Source organism: Amborella trichopoda, chromosome 13 (assembly GCF_054954075.1).
Source record: "Amborella trichopoda isolate Santa Cruz 75 chromosome 13, AtrichopodaSantaCruz75HAP2 v2.0, whole genome shotgun sequence".
In the NCBI taxonomy this organism is placed as follows: domain Eukaryota; kingdom Viridiplantae; phylum Streptophyta; class Magnoliopsida; order Amborellales; family Amborellaceae; genus Amborella; species Amborella trichopoda.
In genome coordinates this window covers 36,008,857-36,035,521 of record NC_142348.1, presented here as the reverse complement: position 1 = coordinate 36,035,521, position 26,665 = coordinate 36,008,857, and the positions used below count along the sequence as shown (strand labels likewise).

The following is a 26,665-nucleotide window of genomic DNA, read 5'->3' as shown; positions in this document are numbered from 1 at the left end:
TTTGTTCACAACAAACTCACAACCTGATACATTTCCAAATTTTAAAACTATACCATGTTCAAAGATACAGAGGTACCCACAATATTACCCTCAAGAAACAGAAAGTATCTCCAACCACTGAAAAACCTTCCCCATAATACAAACACAAAGTGCCCAATAAACTAACCACTGTGCAGAGAAGCTTGAACAAATCATTGGGAGTCAATTTCCCTGTTCCAGTAGTTACAATCTGCTAAATTACATCAAGTATTGGGATCTGAAATTGGTTGCCTTGCCCTCGTATATCAAAACATTGGATGAAACACAAAACCTATAGATCTTAATCGAACACTTGTTTTCTTAGTGCGGAACTTTTAACTTCTCCACACTTGTTTTCTTAGTGTGGACGCTTAGCTTAAGTGTCCTGCCTCAGTTCCAGAATGAGCAGCTCCTCTTAACTCTTTATCATCCAAGATAAACTCGGAGCTCTCATCTGTACCTGATAATCCTTCTGCATAACCTGCACTCTTCTGATTCTCTGGGTTGAAAAGCTCATGGTTCTCCAAGTTTGCAAACTTCTCTTTTGCCTCCCCTTTGAGATAGTCAACTGCCTCAAGCATCGTAGGTCTCTTCTCAGACCCACTTTGAGCACAAAGAAGTGCAACAAGCACCAACCGTCTCAATTCTTCCTCTTTGTATTTGCCATTGAGCTTGTGATCCACTATCTCGTGGAACCTTCTCTCTCGAGCCAATGGAAGAGCCCAATCCACAATGGTGCGCTTCATTGAAGCTCCCAGTTTCTCAATTGGTTTCTTTCCACTAGCAAGCTCAAGTAAAAGAATGCCAAAGCTATAAACATCACAACTCTCTGATGCCTTCCCAAACATGGCATATTCAGGGGCAAGGTAGCCAAGAGTGCCTTTTACTCGTGTTGTAACATGGGTAGCGCCATCAGGGATCAGTTTGGCAAAGCCAAAATCGGCAACCTGTGCTTCGAAATTTGAATCTAGCAGCACATTACTGGCCTTAATATCCCTGTGAATTATATGGGGTGTCGCATGGTGGTGAAGATATCTGAAAAATATGATTAATTAGATTAAAAGTTCAGGTAACGTAAGAGTAAATTATATTTTAATCCAATGTGCTACGGAACAATCATAATGAATTGGGTCATCACTGTCGATTGAAGTGATTGACAGTGATGCTCAGGGTAGGACTCCCAGAATGCACTTCAATGAAGGCATTGCAGTCTGACCATCCTTATTTATCACTTCAATGGATGAATGATCAACTAATAGACTCTCCCAATAGTCAGTTGGGTTTTTCTATACTTTGCGTGATGTATAAGGTTCTCTAGTAACATACACAATTCCCTCTGCTGCTCCTATTGCAATCTGCATTCTCTTGTGCCAGTCAAGAAGGCCTTCGGCTGAATGTTGGCCATGAAGATGTGAGAGTAAGCTCAGATTGGGCATGTAATCGTAAACAATAAGTCGTTCCTGTCCTTCTGCACAATAGCCTCGTAAGCTGAGCAAGTTTTTGTGCCGGACTCTACCCAAGATCTCAACCTCAACTGCAAATTCCATGTCAGCTTTGGTGCTCCAGACCTTCAGCCTTTTTACAGCAATCTGCACAGAACATAATCCACTGACAGTGAATGGAAAATCACCAAATTGAAGGACATAAAAAAAATTGAAGGGCAACAGACATTGTTACATTCTAATGAGGAAATGGATAAAATGTACGTAAATGGAAATTCCACTACAGGGTGGTGAGAGTCAAGTTAGGAGTGTGTAAGAGCCAGAGGAGTATAATATAACGGCCGCCACAGCCTCTCGCCTCATGGAAGAGAGAAGGTGCAACTAGACCTCTAGTTGCATACATCTTTTTGTAACATGTTAAAGTCTTGGTCCTGAAAATTTACTTTAGTTTACGATAGTAATACATAGGGCAGGTACCTCCAAGCCATTCTAGCCAAGAAAAAGCAATTACTTGAAGCAAAATGAGGAATAATGAAAACTCTTCTGATTTACTTTCACAAATCTAAGAATAAAGCAATTTCAAAGGTATACCTGAATAGGGTGAACCACATTACCCACTGGATTGAAGCAATTAATGTTGCACCATAAGATGTAGACTGCAATCTCATGGTCCCAAACAAAAATAAAGAAAATGAACATGATTCATCTGCAGAACATTGAGGCATAATTCGAAAAAAGCCAGCACGCACATTTGAGCATAAGGTTCCCAAAACCAGTTACAAGATATGGCGACTCTCCTAATGTAGGCAGGTCCTAATAAGGTCTGGTGCTAGCCCTTGGATATGACACATTCCAAGGAAAACTAATAAGGTCATCCACATGTTATAAATCTAACTTGTGGAGTTGGACGTTGGAACAAATTTTTTATTTGGATAATATTTTTTTTTTATGAAGTTAACTGTTGCATTAAAAGGAAAGAATAGCACAAAATTGAGTCTCTGAGGAGTGGAGACTCTGTCCAGTAAAAAAAATGGTAGCCCACTGAGTGGGAGCACCATGCAAAGGCGTCCAATGGTGTAAAGAAAAGAGGGATGAAGTGCCAAAGACTGCTCAGAAATATAGACTGAGCTTGCAAGAAATTCTCAGTCACTGACATTTATAGTGCCCACCTTTGCAAGTGTATCACACATATGAGTTACTTTCTCGCCATATGTGCCTCACTATCCCACTGAGTGGGAGCACTATACAGAGGCATCCAATGGTGTAAAGAAAACAGCAAAGAGGGAAGAAGTGCCAAAAACTGCTCAGAAATATAGACTGAGCTTGCAAGAAATTCTCAGTCACTGACGTTTATAGTGCCTTTGCAACTGTAATTTCTTCAAAGATCGAGGCTAGGGACAAGATCCAGAGCCCGAGGCCCAGGTAAGGACATTGCTAGAGTCACCTTCTGCTATCAATCCTGTGCCCCATGAGGGATCGAAAAGTTTAAGGCCTTCAAGAAGAGCAAGAACCTCAGCAGTTTGGGAATCTGAGTGGCTGATGTGTTTAGAGGAGGAGGATAGACAGTTCCTTCATGATTCTTGAATAGGCCACCAATGCCGGCAGGACCAGGGTTGCCTAGGGAGCAACCATCAAAGTCCAATTTGACCAAGCCAGGTTCAGGTGGATGCCACATTGAAGCACGGGGAATTTGATGCCGGCTAAGTTAGAGCATGGCCACCCAATCCATGTGAAAGGCAGAGGGGAGGAAGCCCTTAAAGGTCTTGTGATTGAAAGACCAAAAGATTGCAGCCAACTTGATCTTCTCGAATAAGGCTGGTGGGAAGGAACTCTCTCCACGGAATATTCGTCGGTTGCATTCAATCCAAATGGTCCAAAGCAGAGTCGCTACTGCCGCTTTCCAGAGTAGGATACCTGATTTGGGCCAGGGGAGATGGGAGAGAGAGGAAAAACGTTGGGGGATTGTGCTGGGGGTTACCCATTGCCACTGAAACAATTAAAGGAGGGCTCCCCACAGACAGAATGCAATAGGACATAGGATGAACAAATGGACATTGGTCTCTTTGGAAGCCTTACAGCTGACACAACGGTTAGGTAATGGCAAACCCCTTCTCTGGAGTTGATCGACTGTGAGGACTCTCTCGAAGAGGGCCAGCCAGTTGAAAATCTTGATTTTGGGGGGAGCAAAGGAGTTCCAGGACTTGGCCATAGTAGATGTGGAGGCATGCGGAAAGGTAGGGGGATCGAGGAGCTTTTTATAGAAGGAGAGTGAAAAGGTTCCTGAAGGAGATGGGCACCAAATGATGCTATCTTCGCTGTGTGGAGGAAGGAAAGAAGAGCGAAGGAGGGATCAGATTGAGGTCTTCTGAAGGTTGGGCTCCAGGCTCTAGCTGACCCAATAGTAGGGAATTGGTCTTCAATGGTGGCTTGTTGGTTGAGGGCAAATACGAAAAGGGATGGGAATTGATCCTTGAGGGGGGGTTTGGCCTATCCACAGGTCATACCAGAAGCTCAACCGAGACCCCTTCTAGGGTGGAGTCTAGTGTTTCTTTTGAAAAGGTGAAGAATGGAGAGAAGAGTCCTCCAGATGCCCACGGATGTACTATTGGCTCAGCAATTGGGCAGCCAAGAATCAGAGTGGAGGCGATATTTGTTATGCAATACTGCCTTTCAAAGGTGGTTATCATGGGTGGCATACAGCCACCATCACTTCGCAAGCAAAGCAAAATTGACGTATTTGAGGCGACAAATGCCTAGACCAACTATGGAGCGAGGGAGACAAATTTTGTCCCAGGAGATAAGGTGATATTTGTGCTTATTGTCATCACTGGCCCACAAGAAGTTTTGCATAAGCTGCGCGAGTCGAGATCCAACTGAGGCCAGCATAAGGAAGAGGGACATTTGATATAAGGGCACGTTGGATAGAATTGCCTTAATAAGGGTAGCTCTACCAGCCGAGAAGAGAGACCGACCCTTCCAAGCAGCGAATGTTTGGTCAAACTTATCGATAAGGTGAGCCCACTGACTGAGCTTAGGCTTCCCAGGGTAGAGTGGAAGTCCAAGGTAGGTTGAGGTGAGGTTATCGGCTAAACTACCCCATCTTTCAGTCAACTCCTGAATGATGTGGGGGTCGAGAGCCAACCCCATCATCTTAGACTTGTCCATGTTCCCTCTGAACCCTGTTGCCCACTTGAAACATTTGAGAAATTGTGGGTGTCAACTTCCTGGGCATTGGCATTGCAGAAGACAAGGTAGTCGTCTGCGTATTGAATAGAAGGGCTCGTTGATGAGAATGGTAAAATGGACATTGAAAATGCAGCCATGAATCCACTTTCACCATCGGAGGCCAAAGCCCATCCTAGCAAGGGTTCGCCTAGGATTGACCAGTCTACACGGTCGTAAGCCTTCTCCCCATCTAGCTTGATAACCAAGCCCGGGGATTTGGAAAGTTGCCCCGAATGGATGCATTCGTGGGCGACAAATGCACTATCAAGGATTTGACGATCCTTGACAAAGGCTCCTTGTTGAGGGGAGATGACTAATCTTAGCACTTCTCTTAGGCGGAGGGTAGAACTTTAGAGAGGATTTTGTAAATGCTGTTGATTAGGCTAATGGACCTGAAATCTTTGAGTTCCTCAGCCCCTTCGCTCTTAGGGACAAAGGTGATGAAGGCGGCATTGAGAGCCTTATGGCGAATGCCCCAGTTGAAATTCAGTGAAAAAGTCAAGAAAATCAACCTGCAGAGAGGGCCAAAAGGACTTGACAATTGCTATAGGGAAGCCATCAGGCCAGGAGCCCGGTCTTGAACAAGGTCGTGGATGGCCTTAAGGATTTCGTCCTCTGAGAAAGGATGTTCGATCCAAGCTGCCTTCTCAAGAGGGAAGGAAAGATCCTCCAAAGAGGGTTTAGGTCTGAAGCGGCCTAGAAAAGAAGCTTGAAGAAGTCGATAATAGCCCCTTCCACCTCGGAAGGCTGTTCCAGATATTTGAGCTCAATCCTGATAGGAGTTATAAAATTGTCTTGGCTTCTGCAATTGGCTATCTTGTGGAAGAAGGAAGTGTTGAGGTCCCCTAGCTTGAGCCACCCAACATGAGATCGTTAATACCAGTAGGTTTCTTCTTGCTTGAGGATGGTTTGGAAAGTCGAACTAAAGTTGTGCCTTGCTTTGTCTCTCCATGTCAGTGAAGGGTCTACGTTCTTCAAGTGAGTCCCACCCCGGAGTGAAAATTACCTAGGAGCTGCTTCCTCCATTCGATTAGCGAGTGTTTATGCAGTTGGATTTTTCATTGGAACAGGAAGCCGACTCTGCCCGAGACTAGAAGGAACTCCGCCAAAGAGGGACCAAATGGAGAAAATTCGGCTCATCGGGCCAAAGTAGCTCAAAATAAAAGGGTTTATGCAATACAGGTTGGGTGTCAAGAAGGATGGGGCAATGGTCTGATGTAGGTTTGGGTAGTGCAAAAGCATGGGATACTGGGAATGTGGCATCCCAATCAGCACTAAACAAAAACCTGTCAAGTCTGGATAGGGATGGGGAGGCTGAATGATTGGACCAAGTATACTGAGCCCCTTCTAATGGGATGTCAATCAGGTCATGGCAAGATGAAGTCAGAAAACTGAGACATGGTCGTGGTAACTTTGGAAAGAGAGTTCCTTTCAAAGGACCATCTCATTACACTGAAGTCCCCTCCAAGGCACCACCTAGAGGAGGGGAGAAAGACAACATAGTCTAATTCAGTCCAAAAAGCATCCCTTAGACTATCTGAGTTTGGGCCGTAGATTGCCGAAAACTGAATACTATACCATCTGAGAGTCTTGACACTAAAACTGTCACCAAGAGAGTAGTACAAGAGAGGAGGGGAGAAAAAAGAGAGGGGCCCCATAAAATCCATATGCCACTCGAAGCCCCTTTTGCCAGTCTAGCAGCCCACTGACATGGCCTTCGACCCCATACTTCTCTAACAGCGTAGAGGGTGGGAGAAGGTTGTTTAGTTTCTGTCAAGGCGAGGATGAAGGGGAAGTAACGGCTGATGATATCGCACACCACATTGCGCTTTGACAGAAGCTCGAGGCCTTGGACATTCCAGTAGAGGATTAACATGACGGACCTGGGAAGAGGGTAGTGCGCTTGAAAGAGCGACGAAGAGAAACCTCTATTGTGGCTTGTGAGCCTGGTTGTCTGAGAACAGGGGAAGAACGGGGTAACCGTCATAGTTGATTCCACAAGCAAGGATGGAAATTGCTCTGGATCACTTCCTTTGTCCTTGGAGCTGAGGCAAACTTCAGATTTTAGGAAGGCTTGGAGAGCCTCTTGAGGGCCATCAAATTGAAGGCCCATGGCCTTGAGGACCTGGGTGACATTCCCCTGTGCTTAGCCATTGCATCTACAAAGATTGAATCCATCGAGGCCAGGGAAAGTGCGGAATCACTGGTAACAGGAGAAGGTTGGAAGGGGAGGCCGAGGGGGGAAGAGAAGAGGTAGGATCCGACTGAGGAGGATGTTGGAGGCTGGGTCCAGGAAAGAAAGGAAGAAAGGTTAAGGGGGAAATTGTAGAAGGGGGTGCAAGAGGAGAGACTTTGGGACCCCCATAAAAGGGGGGTCGGGAGGGAAGAGAGGGGGAATAAAGGAACGGGGGGGAAAGCACGGGGAGAGAGGGGCGGAGCTGACAAATGAGGGGCGGGTGGGAGGGGGAAGCGAAGAAGGATGGAGAAAAGCCCAATTAGAGGATGGAGGTGTAAGGGAAGATGGGGTGGGAGGGAGGGGCGAGAAGAGAAGAGTGAGGTGGAAGAGAACAACTGGGGATGAGGGAGGGAGTAGGGATGAGAGTACAAGGGGAGAGATGGGGGGGAAGCAATGGAAGAGGAGGGAAGGAAAGCGAGCAGAGGGTAAGGGGCTCGGTCCACAAAACAACAGAGATGGGTCATGACAGGAAGTGCCTTTTGGAGATGCGAACCAATCTTCTATATCTTCGAAGGGATTCGACGACTTTGGTGGGAGCGAAGGGTGGCTTGCATCTACGAGATGGAGGGCTGGGTCGTTAGTTTGAGCGTCTTTTGGGCGATCTGGTAATGAAGGAAGGCCAATGCCGAGAGGGAGAGGGTGGCGAAGGTGGAGGAAAGGAACATTGCAGGGAGGGAAGGAAAGGGTTGGAAGAGAAAGAGGGACGGGTGAAGAAGGGAAGGGAGAAGAAGGAGAGAGAGGAAAAGGTGCTAGACGAACGCTGGGTAAGACGTTGGGAGGGGTAAACGAGGCAGGGTCAATTGTAATGTGGCTCGAGAGAGAGGAATTTACAGTGGATGAAGGAAGATGTGACAAAGGATCCAAGGGCGTGGGCAGGGGAGCCAGGGAGGTCTTGCTAGGTGAGAAATCAAGGGAAGGAAAGGATAGGTGGGAAGCCAGGCGGCAGAGAGACTACGTGGCGAGATGGAGAGAGAGGGTTCATGTGGTTTGAAAGGGAAGGAGAAGAAGGGGTGTGAGGAGAGAGAGACAGGAGGTCAGAGGTGTGAAGGGAAGACGGCTGTGGGTCAGAAAGGGGTGGACGCGTGTCGATGCCAAAAGGACTTGAAAAGGTGGGAAATGTGGAACAATCAAGGGGGAGAGGGACATGACAAGTACCAGAGAGGGAAAGGGGTGGGATAGCTAGAGAGAGAGAGACATCAGGCTAGCTAAGGCTTTGAACGGGAAGATTGGCCCTCCAATGGGGTGGTGGACGGGTGCGATGGGCTCGATTGTACCGTTGTCCATTCATCATGGACCGGGGGGGGGCTAGAGGCCATGGTCCAGAGCTTGGACATGGCGAGAGGAAAGTGGGGGGGTGGATTGCCGAGCTACCAGCACTAGGAAGAAACTGTCGTCCACCTCAACGAAGAAGGGATGGGTGACGGGTTGAGAAACTCAACCAACAGTTGAATCAAGCCCAAGGGGAGATATTCCACAGACTTACACAAGGGAGCTCCAAGCTCTAACAATGGAGCGACACGTTTCAGAAGTCCATGTGTGGAATGGGATTTCAAAGGCTCTGAGCCAGATTTTTTAAGACCTAAAGGCCCCAAACTCCTGTAACCATGGGGAAAGGGAGAGGGCTGCTCCACAAAAAGTCGAGGAGGTGTTGTTCAAAGCCGTATTGGCACTATGAGCAGAGGGGAAAATGGAGAGAATTCTACCAATTGTGCGTTTTCGGTAGCAGAGGTCTGATATTCCACAAAGCTTTTGGCCCCATCTTTCGATGCGGCGGACATCGTCACGACGAGGATTGAAGGAACCCACTAGAGCTGAGGAGAGTTTTGCTTTCAAAGCTGGGTCCATACGACCATGTATAAGGTGGGGACAAGGAGATTGAAAAATAGAGGGGCGATGAGGGACCTGAGGTGGAGAATTACAATGCACAACACCGAAGATGGAAAGAGTGGGGGGAGAAGGAGCGCAAGGGAGGAGGGGCTGAGGTGGCTTGATGAGATGGGAGTAGGTATCGTAGGGAGGAGGGAGGGAGATACCAGAGCACACATGGGATGGAGCCATGATACAAATGGGTTATTCAGCTTTTGTGCTGCAAACTTTCTGTTTATGTGTGTGCTATCCTTTTTCATTGCAACATCGATCAAAATCTATTTGGACGATATTTGAACTGTATTTCCACCTTCTTTGTTTCTCTTAGATAATGTGGTGAACAATTTTTCATCCTCTGCCTATTTTAGGCTTTCTCTCATTATGAAAAATCATTATTTCATAAGAAGTGCGGGGGGGGGGGAGGAGGACAATATGACATGCCTCGTGATGCTCATATGCCTAGGCATATTAAATATGATATCCATATAAACAATACAATAGGGTGTGAAACAGAATCAGGTTTTGCGGATTTCAAGAACACAAAAGAAATATAACTGGACATGAAGATAATCGAATAAAAGATAAGCGTAATGCACAACAAAAGAATAATGTCAGCCACATTGAGATGTAGCTATTTTCAGAAGACCCACATAACACTGGGAAACATCTTAGCTGGATAGTTGGTTAGGTTTTAAATTCATTGCTGTCTTGGAAGGTAGCCACAAAAGCATTGTTGTTTTTCCACCATTCATAGTCTATATGCACATTCTATTTAACTCTTTTCCCAATTTCGTTAGGGGCCAACAACACCAGGGGAGTTGAAAATACTGGGTATACATCAGTGAGCAGATTGGATACATTAGTTCATAGTCCAAAGCAGCATTGCTTGCATGCTCATTATACATTTCTCTTCTTGAATCAATAATGGTATTTCTTTAGTGTAAACATTGATTTACAATGTGTGATTTTTTTTCTCTACAAAAATGAGACTGTACAAGAGACTCTACACCATAGTTGTTGGAAACACCTGTCATTCTAAATTGTTTCAGGAATCGGAATCGCGTGTATTAGAAGTTTCCGAATCTTGAAATCGCTGTCCGTACGATTCAAATTTACAAAATATGATTCACACTATATCAGAATCGCGTTCCAATAAATTAGGAATCGTGTTTCCTATTTATAAGAATCAATGTTCCTTCATGTTGGAATAGAGTTTCATACTTATATGGAATCACACATGACCCTACATAGTTTAGTAGATTCTGGAATCGCGATCCGATGCGATTAGAACCGTGTTGGAATAGAGTTTCATACCACATGGCACTTTGCTCATATTCTTATCCACTTTTTCTACTTGAAGAAAAGCAGTGGTAGCATATCCGGTACCCATCATATATTAAACAATATTACATTTGCGGCCACATCATTTACCAAAAATTATTAAATTTGAAGCAACAATTTTTTTTAGTAATATTTATTCTAAGTGAGAGTTGTTAAAAAGTAATTGGAATTCGAATACAAGGATAGAAATTAGAAAACAAGAAAATAAAACATTTCACATATTCCCCATATTTAACATTTCGATATTAATTCTGTGTGCAACAACTTCAAATCCTCTCATGCTCTCATAAATGTCACGCTCATTCATCCTTCAGCACATGTCAGAGGATTTCCACTCTCCCTACTCACACATTACTTTCATGTTATATTATTTTGTTCAAGTAAAGATTGAACACATTTAACTTGGGCGACGAAATGTAATCCTTTAAAAAATAAAAAAACGTATTAGCGTTGAAGTAAAGTTTGAGCAAATTTAATTTTGAGGCAAAATGTAATTTTTTTAGTTAAAAAAACACTCTTATAGTTCATTAATGCCCTCTATGGTGTTCACATGTTCCTATCGAATAGTGATGTGCATGTTTCAATTTCAAATGCATGCCCTTTGGTTGCTTTACGTTGTGTTAAAGGAGAAACAAATATTCATATACATTATATCATCCAAAGGTCAAAAAAAAGGAGGAGAAGGATGAGGGGAATTTATGTATTCATGAAACAAGTTTTTTTTTTTTGATAATGTTAGCTTGTATTCAAGAAACAAGTTATATATTATATCATCCCAAAGGGAGGGGGAGAGAGAGAGAGAGAAAGAGAGAGAGATCTTAATAGCTACGTTTTTCTCTGCTTGTTCCTTCAGGTAGCTTTGAGCTTCCGTGACACCACTGAAGACGATTGAACCCCTCCTTGTGCGGGGGTAGGCAAGGGCCGACTGCGTTGATTCTCAGAGGAGGAAATGCATGTCAAATCATCAATCTCTGTCAAAGTAGATGGGACAATGGTAGGACCTTGAGGTGGTACTATGGCAGTAAATGTGTGTCGTCATCGGCATCGAGGTGTGCATCCATCTGCTCCAATGCCTTTATGTCATCCTCTAGGTGATCGTCTTCTGAATGAGCATCCCAATTCTTGTATCGCTCTTCATAGTCTGCTCGTAATCTACTCAATAAAATGTCATTGTAATGTACGTATACCAATGACACCGATCTGTCAACATTAAGCCGATTTCATTTGACGTTATGAATGCAGCTCTATTTGCTCCAGCATCTCTCGGCACATGAAGAATTAACACTTTGTGATAATACCTTCACTGCATTTGAATACAACTCAGGAGCTCCTCGACATACAAGTCCCACCATGCTACAGCAGGCATAGTGGCCTGATCACTTATCGATGCTGCGAGGGAAAACAATCCTCTATTTCCCACGAAATCATTGATTTGCTGCAACACTGTACCCTTTCGACCTCGTCTAAAATTAACGCGTTAAGAGTAGAATGGCAACAGGTAGACACTTATGGATGTTGATGGGGCTTCACCCTCTTACCCCTCCTTGGTGTAGACATAACCAATCATTCACGAGAGTAATACTTCGGACTGAGGAGGAATGCCAAACAATGAAAAGGAAGATTGGACCGGTCCCATCGATTCACAACTAACGTCTTCACTCTTTGGAATGGTAAGGGATCATCATATAGATCTACTGCAATTTCTCCTAACATTGTATCCATCTGCTCATATGTATCTCCCACGACAGCTTTGTCGTTGTTTGCAAACATGAGCATCTTCCATATTGGTCTAGTGAACCACAATATCATTTTATTTGTTTTCCAAAAATCCTCATCCATAACTATGGCCTGAACCTTGCTGTGTTCAGTGTCTCCCACCCCACGTTTCAGACTCTCCCACTCATCTCACAACACCAAGGATGCCAATGCGACCCTCACTTCCTTCGAATGCCTCAATAATGACAAACCTAGTTTTTTTTGCTTTTAAAAGCTCGAGGTTTGAATAAGTCCTAAAAATGTGGAGACATCTTGTATGATTTTTTATGTACTTCACCACCCTTTTGGCCATTTTGCAATGGTTCCTAACAAAAGCCAAACTAGGATTTTTCCTTTTCTTATCAACAATATCTTTCATTAGAAGACTCAAGGTGTGTGCTAAGCAACCCGACCAAAAAATATGAGGATGTCGCCACTGAATTAAAGCCCCAACACCATTGCAATTGGCGGCATGGTCAGTGACAACTTGAACTACATTGTAAGGTCCAAGAGTGTCTATTGCCTTCAAGAGAATATCTGAAATACATTGGCTCGTATACTCAACGACAGAGTAGTCACGACCATTCACGAACATAGCCTTTCCACCTGACATGACCATGATATTGATCGAAGACTAATTCTTCACATTGCTCCAACTGTCTGAAAAAACAGAGACACCATAAGTAGCCCACTCATTCCTTATTGGAGCTAATGTCTGATCTATTCTACTTCTCTCTTTATTACGTAGAGTTGTCCTATGCTTTTCGTATTTGGGGGCCATATAGCTCTTTGGTGCACTGTTTATGGCGTATACCATATCATGGAACCTAGGCTCCTTGCAACATTAAAAGTGATGTTGTGGGAATAAAAGAACCTAGGCGGCCGCTCAAGCGTTGGGCGGTACGCTTTTTGAAACAATGGTAGAATCCACATAAAAAAAAAAAAAAAAGTGTCCCATAATTTTAATTGGCCCTCACATGGAGGACCACAAACCAAGTCATCAAACATAACAGAACCCAAAAATCGAATAGAACCTACAGTTCCCTAACTAAACAATGGTGCCATCGCTTTCCATTGCACCAAGAATGGCTGAAAGGAGACCACCATACAGGCCCGGAAGGAACTCCACATTAGAGGCACGGCTACTAGACGACACGCTGGGGGACTGCACGGTGTAAAATATCTGTGCGCAATTCATGTAAACCACCCTCATATTTTCCAGTTGACCCATTAGAGATAAGATCTCCTCCCTTAGCAGCCTTCACTCCTCCTCACAAGAACTTCTTAGCCAACACCCATGTACAATGTCAGAAACCAGTTCATTGTACTCGGCCCTCAAAGTTTCATATAGCAAAGTAGTCTCTCGGAGCTTCTCCTCGATAGTGAGATTAAATCCTATATTGGTTAAAAAATTATAAGCCTCTCTCGCAGCAAATTGCTCTGCCTCCTTTTTAGTGAAGCAATTGAGCCCTTCAAATGTTCAGGCTCACACTGTGACCATGGCTTTAAAAATTCGACATTTGGGAGTACCATTTTGAGAGACAACATAATTAGGAAGTTCATCATCTTTTTCCCCCTCCGTTAACTCTTGTAGCTTGTTCTTAAAAGATACATTCGCTAATTGTAGAGCTCTAGGAATTCTGAGGGGTGAAACATAACTTGAAGGTGACCCTTTTCCATTATGGTGACCTACAAGCCGCTAAAAATAATATAGATGGAGATGGATATATTAACCCTGAGATGCATGCCACAGAAGCATGCTCTAGTGAAAAATTTTATTTTTAGATACAAATTGTGAATGGATTTCATTCATCATTTGTGTTTGAATCTTGAATCCATGCCATTAAAACTTGATTTGATGTTGGTAGAAACACTGTCCAGTTCATTTGCAAACCACATTTTTTCAAGATGCGGAACTTGCTTCGCATAATAAAATCACATTGTTGTGTAGCTAAGAATCACGATGTCTATGATATAGAATCTTGATTCAAAACAACATGGATTCACAATTCTTAAAAATTTGGAATCAACGTTTCGCACAAACAGAATCGCATTCTTGTGTAGCTAAGAACCACAAAGTCTTCTATATAGAATCTTGATTCCAAGTTTCTAGGAACCGCTATTCCTAAACTAAATGGAATCGCGTTTCAAAAAATTTGGAAACGTGATTCCTTCCTTTCAAAATTGAGTTTCGTCCAGGGAAAAGCCAAGTCGAGATTCTGAAATGGAATCGGTATCCCCGTGGGCGATTTGGGTAACTATCCTAATAACTGCTTTCTCGGACCTTTACTTGTTGATCATGTGACTTGAATTTATTTTCTTTATTTGCTGCTTGACTGAGTATTGAAGTATTTGTTTAAAGTGAGTTATAAATTTACAATGTTGTTTGACGTGTTAGCTTATGTTTGATGGTTGCGAGTTGTTTCTATTATGAGCTTATGTTTTTTGTGCTTTTTTTTTTAAATTGCTTGAATTTTAATTAATTCCTTTTTTATTGAATGATTTTGTGTATGATTAGTTTTGGCCTTCCAAAATATTGCATTGAATTGTTTAGATATTGATGGTGAACACAACTATGCACTTGTTTAGCCCTGAGATGCATGCTTCTATTGCATGCATCTCAGAATTAATTTATACATCTCCATTTATATTTATTTTACCGGCTTGTAGGTCACCATAATGGAAAGAGGGTCCCCTTCAAGCCGCGTTCCACCGTAAAAATTTCCTAGGGCTCTTATTCTTAAGGCTCTCCAACTAGAGAACGTATCCTTTAAAAGTAAATTGCAAGAGTTAAACTCAAGGGGAAAAGGATGATCCACTTCCTACTTATCTAGTATCTCAAAACGGAACTCCGCAGTGTCAAATTTTTAAAGCCTCGATCACAATGCGTGGCCTAGCATTAGGGGCCTATCTTGTTTTACTAAAAAGGAGGCAAAGCAATATGCCATTAGGGAGGCTGACAACTACCTAACCACTATAGGATTTGAATCCACTACCGAAGAAAAGCTCCGAGAGGCCACTATGCTATATGAAACTCTTAGGGCCGAGATCAGTGAGTTGGCTTCACAGGTTGTACACGAGCGTTGGCTAAGAGCTTCTGGTGAGGAGGAGAGAAAGCTGCTGAAGGAGGGGATCTTATCCTTGATGACTCGATTAGAAAATGTAAAAGTGGTTCAAATGAACTGCGCTCATAGGTTTTACGCCGATAAGTCCCCCAGCGCGTCATCTAGCCATGCTTCTAATGTGGAGTTCATTCCGGGCCCATATGGTAGTCTTCTTACTTCCCTTGCCAGTGCGAGGGAGGAGGATGGTGCCACTGTTTAGTTTGGCAACAGTGGGCTCTATTCAACTTTTTGGGTATTATGTTTGGTGCTTGATTTTGTGGTCCTCAATGTGAGGGCCAATAACAATTATGGAACACTTTTATTTTATTTTGCTTTTTTTTTTTTTTTATGTGAATGCTATCATGGTTTTTTACTTGGATGGTCATGTGCGTATGGCTTATTTTTTTGCCATGGCCTCTTGGACCCACATGCCTCCAAATGCATCCCAATAACATGGAAAGTTAGTCTTAGGGCAGCTATGGCTGTCCATTATAAGATATATATATATGGTGCACTCTATGTGCCCTTTTTGTATATATTGCATGCTCTTTCTACTCTTGTTATATTTATTGATTGCTCTTTCCACTCTTTCTATATATATAGAATGCACTTTCTCCTCTTTCTATATGTAATGACTGTTGTTTCTATTTTCTTTATATATTGAATGCTTCTACTCTTTATGTACATAATGAATGAATGTCCTTTCTACTCTCTCTATATATAATGAATGCCCTTTCTACTCTTTCTATATATTATGAATGCTTTTTTTACTTTTTCTATATATATAATGCACTCTTATAAGAAATCCTCTGATGCGTGGCTATGGATGAATGATTAAGTGCAGCGAATAAGAAAGTAGAGTATTATGTGGGTATAATGGTTTGGTTTTTAAATGGGAAAAAGTTCAAAGGTTTTTTGTGAGAGTACAAATAGGGAACTTTTTAAATGGAAAGTAGTTAAAGGCTTTTAGATAGAGTACATATCGAGAAACCATCAAAAGTTTGCAAGTTTTTAGAGAGAGAGAGTACGCATAGAGTACATGTGTTGATAAAGGTTTTTAAATGGAAAGTAGTTAAAGGCTTTTAGATAGAGTACGAATAGAGAAACCATCAAAAGTTTAAAGGTTTTTAGCGGGAGAGAGTACAAATAGAGTACATGTATTGATAAAGGTTTTTAAATGAAAAGTAGTTAAAGGCCTTTAGATAGAGTACGAATAGAGAAACCCTCAAAAGTTTTAAAGGTTTTTAGAGAGAGAAAGAGTACGAATAGAGTAGTGCGGTTTTTAAATGGGAAGGAGTTAAAAGGCTTTTTGATAGAATCCATCAAAAGTTTAAAGGTTTTTAGAGAGAGTACGAATAGAGAACTTGTGGTTTTTAAATGAGGAGTCAAAGGCTGTTAGTGTACAAATAGAGAATCCATCAAAAGTTCAAAGGGTTTTAGAGAGAGTACAAATAGAGAACATGTTGTTTTTAAATGGGAAGTATGAATAGTGAATGGGAATTTCATTGCTCTACCATAAAGTCTTTATGCATTGTCTTTCATCAACATCCAATCCTTCTTTTCAAAACCAGTGTTAATGCTTTGCAAAACCCTTAACCACATATCAGCAATTAAAAAGGATCTTTTTTTATGTATGCACATGCTTTTCTCAACATTCAATCCTTCTTTTCGAAAGAAGTGATAGAAGTACAAGTTAACCACATATCAGCAATCAAAAAGGAGCTTTTTTATGTATGCACATGCTTTTCTTAACATCCGATCCTTCTTTTTGAAACAAGAGTTGATAGAAGTACAAGTTAACCACATATCAGCAATCAAAAAGGAGCTTTTTTCTGTATGCACATGCTTTTCTCAACCTCCGTTCCTTCTTTTCGAAACAAGTGTTGATAGAAAGGCCTAAATGCTATGCAAAACCCTTAACCTCCATGACATCGAACCTATCTATTTTGTTTTTTTCAAATGGTTCTATTACTCTATTTTTACATGCCTTGTGACGGATTTCGAATGGGCAAATCCAAGATACATGCCTTGGGTCGGAATAAGATTGGGTGGATGCAAGTTATGTGCATTCGGTCGGAATTAGGGTATGCCTTGGGACGGAATTAGGGTGAGCAGATCCAAGATACATGCCTTGGGTCAGAATTAGGTTGGGCGGTTTCATGGTCTATTGCTTGGGATGGAATTCGAATGGGAGGATCCATGCTACATGCCTTGAGTCGGAATTTAGGTGGGCAGTCCAGTTTACATGCCTTGGGTCGGAATTAGGGTGTGTGAATTTAAGTTATGTGCCTTGGGTCGGAACTCGGGTGGGCGGATCCAAGTTACATGTCTTGGGTCAAAACTCAAGTGGGCAGATCCAAGTTGCATGCCTTGGTTCGGAATTCAGTAGGGTGGACTCAAGCTACATGCCTTGGGTCGGAATTAGGGCGGGGCAGTCCAAATTTCCTGCCTTGGATTGGGGGAAGACCTTAAGTTGCTTAATAATAATGTTACCATTGTCAAATGCACAGTTTGCATTAGCATGGCGTGAGAGGAAGGTTATGATGATTTTTTCGGCTCAGGTGATACAGCTGAGGCCTCGGATTTTGAAGATGAGGTTGAGGAGCCCAACAAAACTCCCTTGTGGAAATATGTCACTGTAGTTGGCAATTATACAAAAGGGTCTGGGGGTACAAAGAAGTGGTTATGCAATTTTAATTGTAGGGAGGCACCTCTTGTTGGATCTTATGCTTGTGTGCGAGCTCACCTTCTAGGTTAAAAATTTGGGCACATGTCCAAAGGAATCTCAACATGCTCTAAGCTATCAAAAGAAATGTAGGTGGCTTTAAAACATGAGAAAAATGAAGCTCAAATGTTGTATGGGAGTAGGAAACAAACAGATGCTATGACTTTAATAGACAAATCCTTGTTCCCTTCACTAATGCAATCAACTAGTGCCAATAGAAAAGGGAAAGGACACACTTAGGCCAAAATTCCGCAATTGTTTAATATGCAAGCTAGGGATGATATGGATGTTGCAGTTGCGAGGTTCTTCCCACGGCATCGCTTTTAATGATGCAAGGGGCCCTAGGTTCCACGAAATGGTATATGCCATAAACAATGCATCGAAGGGCTATATGGCCCCCAAATACGAAAAGCTTAGGACAACTTTACTTGATAAAGAGAGGAGTAGAATAGATCAGGCATTCGGTCCAATAAGGAATGACTGGGCTACTTATAGTGTGTCTGTTGTTTCAAACGGTTGGAGCAATGTGAAGAATCAGTCTTTGATCAATATCATGGCCGTGTCAAGTGGAAAGGCTATGTTCGTGAATGGTCTTAACTACTCTGCTGTTGAGCATATGAGCCAATATATTTAAGATATTCGCTTAAAGGCTAGACACTCTTGTACCTTACAATGTAGTTCAGGTTGTCACTGACAATGCCGCCAATTGCAAGGGTGCTAGGGCTTTAATTCAATGCCAACATCCTCACATTTTTTAGTCGCGTTGTTTAGCACACACCTTGAGTCTTCTAATGAAAGATATTGTTGACAAGAAAAGGAAAATCCTAATTTTGCTTTTGTTAGGAACCATTGCAAACAGGCCAAAAGGGTGGTCAAGTACATCAAAAATCATACAAGTTGTCTCCACATTTTTAGGACTTATTCAAACCTCGAGCTTTTAAAAGCAAAAAAAACTAGGTTTGGATACCATTACATTATGTTGAGGCGTTTGAAGGAAGTGCGGGTCGTATAGTATCCTACAATGACATTTGGGATTTCAAGCATTTTAATGTCTTACAAGTTACAATCTTTTTGAGACCTTTTTTAAGATCAATCAAAATCTCTTTGAGACTTGTATCTGTAAATCTGTTATGTGATTGTACTATTACAGTTTTGTCTATTTCATGAGGAGTATGATGCTAAAATTGCCCTAAAAACTCCCTAAGGCTTTAAAACCATGCCCTAAGAATGCCTCTGCTTTTTTTGTTTTTTTCTTGGGGGGGGGGGGGGGGGGGGGAGAGGTTCAATTTTGGTGAGGGCACCTTGTCTCTGGGCGGGTGCCTAGGTGGCCGAATCCGCATTCTGGAACACTAGCTCAACCCCCAGGTTAGTGGCCAAGCAAACGTTAGGACCCACCCCGAGTCTCTAATTGTTTAAAGAACTTACTGATTCCTCTGTTAACTATACCAAGTCCAACTCAAGGCTCACGCAGGTAACTCAGGAACTTGGTGAGTTCCATCCCAAGCCTGTATTTTTAAACACTGCCACAAACTGATGACAAAATATTTGTTTCTATAATGTTATCAATGTCAAATTCCAACAAGTTAGAACGCATTGCAGAGAGCGGTACACCAAAGTATTTTGGGACTTTTTGAGTGACTCTTGTTGCTTTCAGATGTAGTACACAATGGATGTTAAATGACGAGTTACAAGATGGAAAAAGAATCCGAAAAACAGACAAATTGACTATGGAAATGCCAATGAACATTTGTGCAACTTGACTTCTTATATATAAGTCCACCGAAAAACTAAGAAGAACTATATATATTTGCAATCTCATTGCATGGGTGTCCTAGTCCCCATAGGTAAGCTCTGCCAACCAATAAACCATGTTCAGCAAGTCCCTTTCCATTATCAAGAAGGCCAGAGAGAAGTCATGAAGGCCCTCATTCACGAAGGACGTCTGGCAAAGTTGGACACTCTTCTACAACTCCACCACATATTACCATCATAAAAGGACAATATCAAGTCTTCAATTTATGAAACATCCAGCCCTAAGAAACTCGTAGAGATAACTCTTTCAACTCATCTCACAATGGGCAGGACAAATTGAAGGAAAAGAATGATGAAATTGATAAGAACAGGGACTTCACATATCCCACGCCTTCTCCTTTTCTCTTTCTTCTTTATAGTTCTCAGCACCCTTTATCAGCAAATTCACGAAGCGGTCATTGTAATTGAAGATAAAATAAAAAGCTAAAGAAGATAAAAATGTAGCGAAAAGAATTGGGAAGGCCAAAGATAAAATTAGGACAAAATAGAGAGCAATATTATTATCATGCTTCAAATCAAATGGGTGTATTTTTTTCATATTGTTTTCTCATACTTCAAGTGTTGAAATGTAGAACTGAAATTAGTAATTCAAAACCTGTAAGGGTGGGGTGAGTTACATGGTATATTTAAGGAGTTTTGATATAAGAGCAGAGTTTCAAAAAGCGCTAGGCAGCACTTAAGCGGCCGTGGGGATCCAAGCTGCCCAGCGCCGAGGCGGGCGCCCAAAACCTAGGCAGCCCAGTAGAAAGAAAAATGTTAGAATTTTTATCCATAATTATATACCAAATATAACAGAATAACTATATAACACATAATCCATAATCCATATTTGATATTTTCATAAATGAGGAGAATTTTGATAGTCCATAATCCATATTTTTATACAATGCTAGAACCATACAAACATACACACAAGAGTTAGATAGTAGAAACTAGAAACTAAAAAGAAGAAAAAAATATACAGAAATTCATAAAATATAGAATCTAGAACTCGACAATCAACAGTCAACACCAAAAGTCAAGCGTCTTCAACTCTTCATTCTTCAGTCATCATCATCATCATCAGAAGGAATAGGGTAAGCCCCCTCATATGCATCAGATTTGAGGCCATCATCATTAGAGTCACCTCCTTGTTCAACATAATGCTCGTTCTCCTCTGTTTGTCCTAAATCTGCATCTTCCTCCTCTTCTTCTACCTCTCTCTTACTCTGTGAAGATGAGGTCCTAGGAGTTTTGGTTGTTCTATCATTTTCTATCTTTTTGTACTTCCCTGTACTCAAATATTGTAGAATCTCTTCCCTGGTAGCCTCAGGAACATTTTTATACGGGGCAACATCCCCCTTAATACAGGTAAGGTCTTTTTTGAACTGGTAAACACCCCCAGTAGTATCCTGTCCACAATAATTATATTTAATACAATTTTTGTCATTTGGATTTGGGTTATGAACATACTTCCAATAGGGATCACCACTTCTAAAAGAACCTGGAGAAGATATTCCATAAAACAATGCTCATTTCATCCTTTTCTGGTTCTACTAAATTCAAATATTGTCTAATCTCATCCCGAATAGCTTCAGGAACCTTTTTACAAGAAGCAACATTCCCTTTAATACTGGCAAGGTGTTTCTTGAATCGATTAATACCCTCATTGGTATCTTTTTCAAAAAAATTACACTTTATACAATTTTTATCATTTGGTTTCGAGTTATAACCACACTTCCAACCCGGATCACTTTTTCTAGCATAACCAGAAATAGACCTATCCAAATGACAAGGATTTTGTTTGTGTATTACTGAACTCACATATTGGTTAATCTCCTCTCTGATAGCTTCATGAACATTTTTACAAGGGGCAACATTCCCCTTAAAAATGGCAAGATGTTTTTTAAACCGGTTTATGGCATATTTTGTATCATTTTCACAATAATTGCATCTTATGCAATTTTTGTCATTCGGATTCGGGTTATATTCATATTTCCAATCCACATCACCACTTCAACTAGATCTTGAAGAAGACATCGCAAAACAATATAAGCAATCTAAAAAATAAAGTTTTGCACTTATTTTGATTGCTTGAACTCCAAACTTCCACCTCTAAAATATTTTCTGGTGCTAAAATATTAAAAAAACCCTCTAATAGGACTAAAAAAATCCAAAACTAAATCTAATCTTAATGGGTTATGTTTGGATCCATTTCCCATAACTTTGAGAAAAACTTTGATCCAATGAGAATCACAAAATCTAGTTTTTTTTTAGGTTTCTCTCTCTCTAAAATGAGTTCTTATGGGTTTAGGTTTCAAATGAACCTAAAACCCACCTTTAAAAATAATATTTTTTCAAAAAAAACCCCAAAACAACCCTCAACAAAACCATCTCCGCCCCTAGGCGCGCCTAGGCGGGTGCCGTACCGCCTAAGCGGCCACCCAAGGACCGCCCGTCTAGTTTGGCCGCCTAGGCCTGGGCGCATACCGCCTAGGCATTGGGCGGTTCACTTTTAAATCACTGCATAAGTGGGTAGTTTTCCAGTGTGTTCACTTGTTCATCAAACATCTAGGATAACTCATGGATGGATATACATAATTTGCGAAAGGTATGGATGATATTTACACCCTTCCTAATTTATATGCAAATAATATGAGAGAACATACAAGAGTGATCACAAAGTTGCAACATAGTTGCTGACAAAAAGGACAATAGGCACCATTTTGAAATGTATAACCATCATAACTTCTTGGTGAAGGACTCCAAAGCACTTTTTGCTTGATCTCTACTGCACCAGCATTCTTATTTAGAATCTCCAAAGCAATTTTATTTTAGTTATTGGATGCAGGTTTTTTTCATGTAGCCAAAAGTACCCCAATGGCCCCCCTCACATGCTGAAATAAATTTCTACAGTAAAACCAATGTTTAAAAGATTGGAACGGTGGGCCCAAGCAGTCACCCACCAGTTCTAAGTTGGATGGCCAGTTCCACTGAAAAACCAAAAGAAGAAAGAAAAAAGAAAAAAATAAAGTCTAAGAAATTGCAAAACGATTGTTTTTCAATCAATGAATAAAAATAATGGTGAAAAATGATCCGAAAACTGATTGTGCATTTCAATTAACAGAATTTGTTGAAAAAGATTGAAAAAATGATTTTTTTTCAACATATTGAAAAATAATGAGGAAAATGATCATTTTGAAAAGAGATGTTGAAAAATATTTATTCAATCTTGAAAAATGACTTTGATTAAATTGATTTGAATTATATTGTGACAATCTGCTTTTAATTCAATCTTTTTCCTTCAAAAATTCGAGATGTTTATTTACCATCAAGATTCAATCATTTTTCTTTCCAAATCTAGTTTTCTGCAATAGATCAAAGTTCAGACCAATGAACTGTTTATTCAACCAAAAATATAGGGCTATTGAAGATCCATGAGAGAGGAAGACTTTTGTTACAGATTTCAATCAATTCGGTGAAATAACAAGAGAGTAATTAAGAAAACAAGATTTCTGGTGGAGAGAATCAGGCCTATTCTGAAATGGCAAGTTTTTTATCAAAAATGGTTTTGAACCAAAAGTTTGTTCGTAGATATGAAGGGAGCAGGAGAAAATTAATTTGTGAATAAATTGATTAAAAAACAATCCAAATGGGAGATATTTGACTTATTTTCCAGAAAAAATAAAGCAAGAAAAATTATCTCAGATGAACAGTAACTGTGTAAGTCCAATTTCAGGATGGACTCGGACTGGTCACCTTGCAGTCCTGAGCCTACTAGGGTGGTTCCAGAGTCAGCTGGCTTATTTTCAAACCTTGAGAAAAACATTTCTTATGCAATATCCAATAGAACCAACAAAATTACTCCAAACACATAGAAAGGTGAACGGTGGTAAGAGTGGCAGAATTTCTAATGAAACGACGGTTCCATGCATGTTACCTAGAAACGTTGAATCAAATATTTCATATTGGCTTCAAAAAACAAGAATCATATTCACTTACAGAACTATCAATAAAAGGTGAAATCCCTGAGGCTGAAAATCTATGCAAGATATGTACAATAAATATCAAACAAGGAGCCCACTTTTGTGCAGTGCTGCATAGGGACCAAGATGATTATCTCTATCCCATACATGAAGAATACTTAATACAACCATCCAAAGATACTTTTATTGATATGTTTGGTAGTTGACACTTTTTGGCAAGTCTCAGTTTCTAATCTCCACAATTCTCATGGAGTTCCTTAAATCGCTACCATGGAAGTGCTGCTTGCACATGCCATTACTTATCCTAAGCCTACCAATCATGTCTCAGCTAATCATGTCTCAGCTATTCTCAATGCCTATAACAAAGCGCCTAACAGCAAGTTGAGGTGGCATTTAATAAACCAATGCATATCCAACAGTTCCAGGGCACCACTGACAGCACACCGACAAATCAAGAAAACTAATGTGGTTTCCAAATAGCTTAACTATTAAGTCTATCTATCTGTATCATATATAAAACAAGGAAAATGAAACAGTATAATGTGTTCACAGGCTAAGGGTCTAATGTAGCAGAGAGATAAAATAAAGCCCATACTTGAGATCCATCCCAGAGTTGACCCCAATAAACACTTCCAAAACCGCCTTCTCCGAGCTTATTGTCGTAGTTAAAGTTATTGGTAGCAGAATGCAGCTCCTTCAAAGAGAATATCCTCCAAGAGGTACCCTTTTTATCAGCTCCTTTCCTGGAACCAATATTTTCTACATGTAAGAATCAAAAAACACAAGTGCAAATAACGATAACAAAAGCGGCTCTTTCAAATTCAACAAAAGCCATGGAACTAATAAAAGAAGGATACAGAAAGCAAAATTATTACAGAGAAAAGAAGAGAAGAATGCAATGAAAGAAGGGATCATTCAAAGCACCGATTAATTGAACGCCATGATCAGTCACGAATCATTGAATTCCACATATAATGCAAGGAAACAGAGCCAAAAAAAATGATAGACACATGAAATCATGCTCAAATTATCCAGCTACAGCTATAGTTGGAGGCAACTAAAGAATAACAAATGACCCATTACCATTATTCTAAAAAAGATTCCCAAAAACCGTACTTGAAGAAAGTAAAGAAACCCTAGAAACCACAGAGGTTTCCACTGAAGAAACCCCAAACGTAACAGTGAAGCATACCGATTAGTTGATCTCCCCCAACAAAGCTTGGTACAAAAAGCCATGCCTATGTTCAATACTAATAAATAGCGCTGCTTTCAAAGCGGGGATTCAGTACCAACATCAGAAGAAGAACATCCTTCTGAAGCTGATTGCCTGTGTTTTCAGAGTACTTATCAGAACCGCCATTTTAAGAAGCTCTACAATAAAGCAGAGGATGACGACAAAGACTTCAGTCCCACCTCTTTCTCTCTCTAGAGAACTCCAACTCTCTCTAAAGGACTCAATCTTTCTCTCTCTCAAACTAGGGAAGTACTTTCTCTCTCTAAGTTTCTGTGTCTGAGCAGGGAGTGCAGGGAATTCTGGAGGGGAAAGCGATGGGTTTCACTGCGGAGAAGGAAAAAAGTGTCGCTGTGGGCCAAATGGTGGCTGATGCTACGGGCGCGTTTTAATTTTGGATGCGGCTTAGTTAAGGCCCAGGGCACACCAAAAAAACCGTTGAGCCGCAAGTCTATGTACAAGTCCACATCATATATAACAGCGAACCCAATAATCAAGGGACTTGTACAAGGTGTGCACTTCGTAAGAAGCGCTTCAAAAACCCATGTGGAAGGATTTGTTCCAAATTTTGCATACTTGAAAACCCTCTAATTCATCACTTGATCTCGAGATGTATGAACATATAAAAGAGAACCAATTTTTTGAGTTATAAAAAAGTGCATTTTGTAACCCATTACTTAAGCCGTCGATTTTCAAAAAATTTAAATATTCTTATATTTACACTTTTTTTTGTCATTTAAATTTCATAAACACAAATAAAAATAAAATCTATACTGATCACAAAAATTTTAAGTACCCATACTTAGTGAAAACTTACATCAATGGCACCCATTAATCTAAGCAAAACTAAAACTTGAAAGCATCCGTTTTTAACCAATGTTTAAGTGAGGTTTCACTTTTGAGTGCGGTTTGTATAGAGCATAGGCTATAACCAATCAAATTAAAGCCTACATTCAAATAGTGTTGAGAAATATGGTTTCAATACTTGAGATCTTTTTGACAGTCCTAAAATATATTTTCATTTTTATTTATAAAGTTTAAAGTTTCAGAAATAGTGTAGATTGACGTATGTATAAAAACTTGAAAATCTTGAAAATTGATGGTCCAAAAAATATGCTACAAAATACATTATTTCCAAAACTGGAAATCTATTTATTTTTCATGTCCATGCATCTTGATGTCGAGACGATCAATTTAAAAATATTTGAGCATCAAAACAACCCTTACAGTGAAATTTTTGAGATAGGCTCAAATTTGATTCTTTAGAGTATACAAACTTTTGCCTTCACTTTATGATGAAGTTTTTTTGTTGCGGCCGAAAGAAGACGCACGAGCATGCGATACGATATACATTTAACGCAGCGAACAAGAATTCAAAGGTTTTGTTTGGAGGACTGAATGAAGACAGAGGAAGAGAGAGAGAACATGCGAAGGTCGGGTGTGAGTTTCATTATACAATTCAAATACAGCGGTCGCTCTAAAGGGAATGGGACCCAAGTTTGTCGTGCCCCTCACAAAGTTGACCCACTTCTTTGTTTAAAAATGGGAACCAAGTTATTCATTCTCTCTATTTTCTGACAAAATATTTAGGGTTCCCAAACAAAGGCAAGTCATCGCTCTCCACTGTGGTATTGAAAATTTATCCTTCCCCTCCTCAAATGCTAAGTCATCTCTCTTTCTTTCTTCTCAAAATATTGATTCAATTAACCAAAATCTTCCGATATGATCAAAGCCAAGGTTTTAAAAAAATGGAGCGGGGACTTGGATCGCCTATCAGGAAAGTCGGTATGCGGTCATCGAATCTGCGATCTAGCTAAATAACCAGCCAATTTATAATTTAAGAAAAGGAAATAGAGAACAATACAACTGAAAAAAAATTTAAAAAATAAAAAGTGGAACCGGTTTTGTGATAGAACGGGGTGATCTTATCAAAGGGCCAGCCAGT

At 40.7% G+C, this 26,665-nt stretch overlaps 1 protein-coding gene across 3 annotated transcripts; it reads right to left on the bottom strand.

Moving 5' to 3' along the window:
* On the bottom strand, window positions 1–24,994 carry LOC18446314 (Protein kinase superfamily protein). 3 transcript variants are annotated; one of them, XM_088855262.1, is made up of 4 exons: window positions 24,573–24,994; window positions 24,085–24,232; window positions 1,345–1,607; window positions 1–1,053 (listed from the first exon to the last, which is right to left on the bottom strand). In XM_088855262.1, exons 3-4 carry the CDS (start codon window positions 1,563–1,565, stop codon window positions 390–392), a joined length of 885 nt encoding a protein of 294 aa, XP_088711388.1. In that variant the 5' UTR covers window positions 1,566–1,607; window positions 24,085–24,232; window positions 24,573–24,994; the 3' UTR covers window positions 1–389. The 3 variants fall into 3 exon arrangements, with proteins under 3 accessions (XP_088711388.1, XP_006856498.1, XP_088711389.1); XM_006856436.4 differs by having other exon boundaries at window positions 24,682–24,994; XM_088855263.1 differs by lacking the exons at window positions 1–1,053; window positions 1,345–1,607 and adding an exon at window positions 20,345–20,915 and having other exon boundaries at window positions 24,682–24,994.
* Between the last annotated feature and the right edge of the window lie 1,671 nt (window positions 24,995–26,665).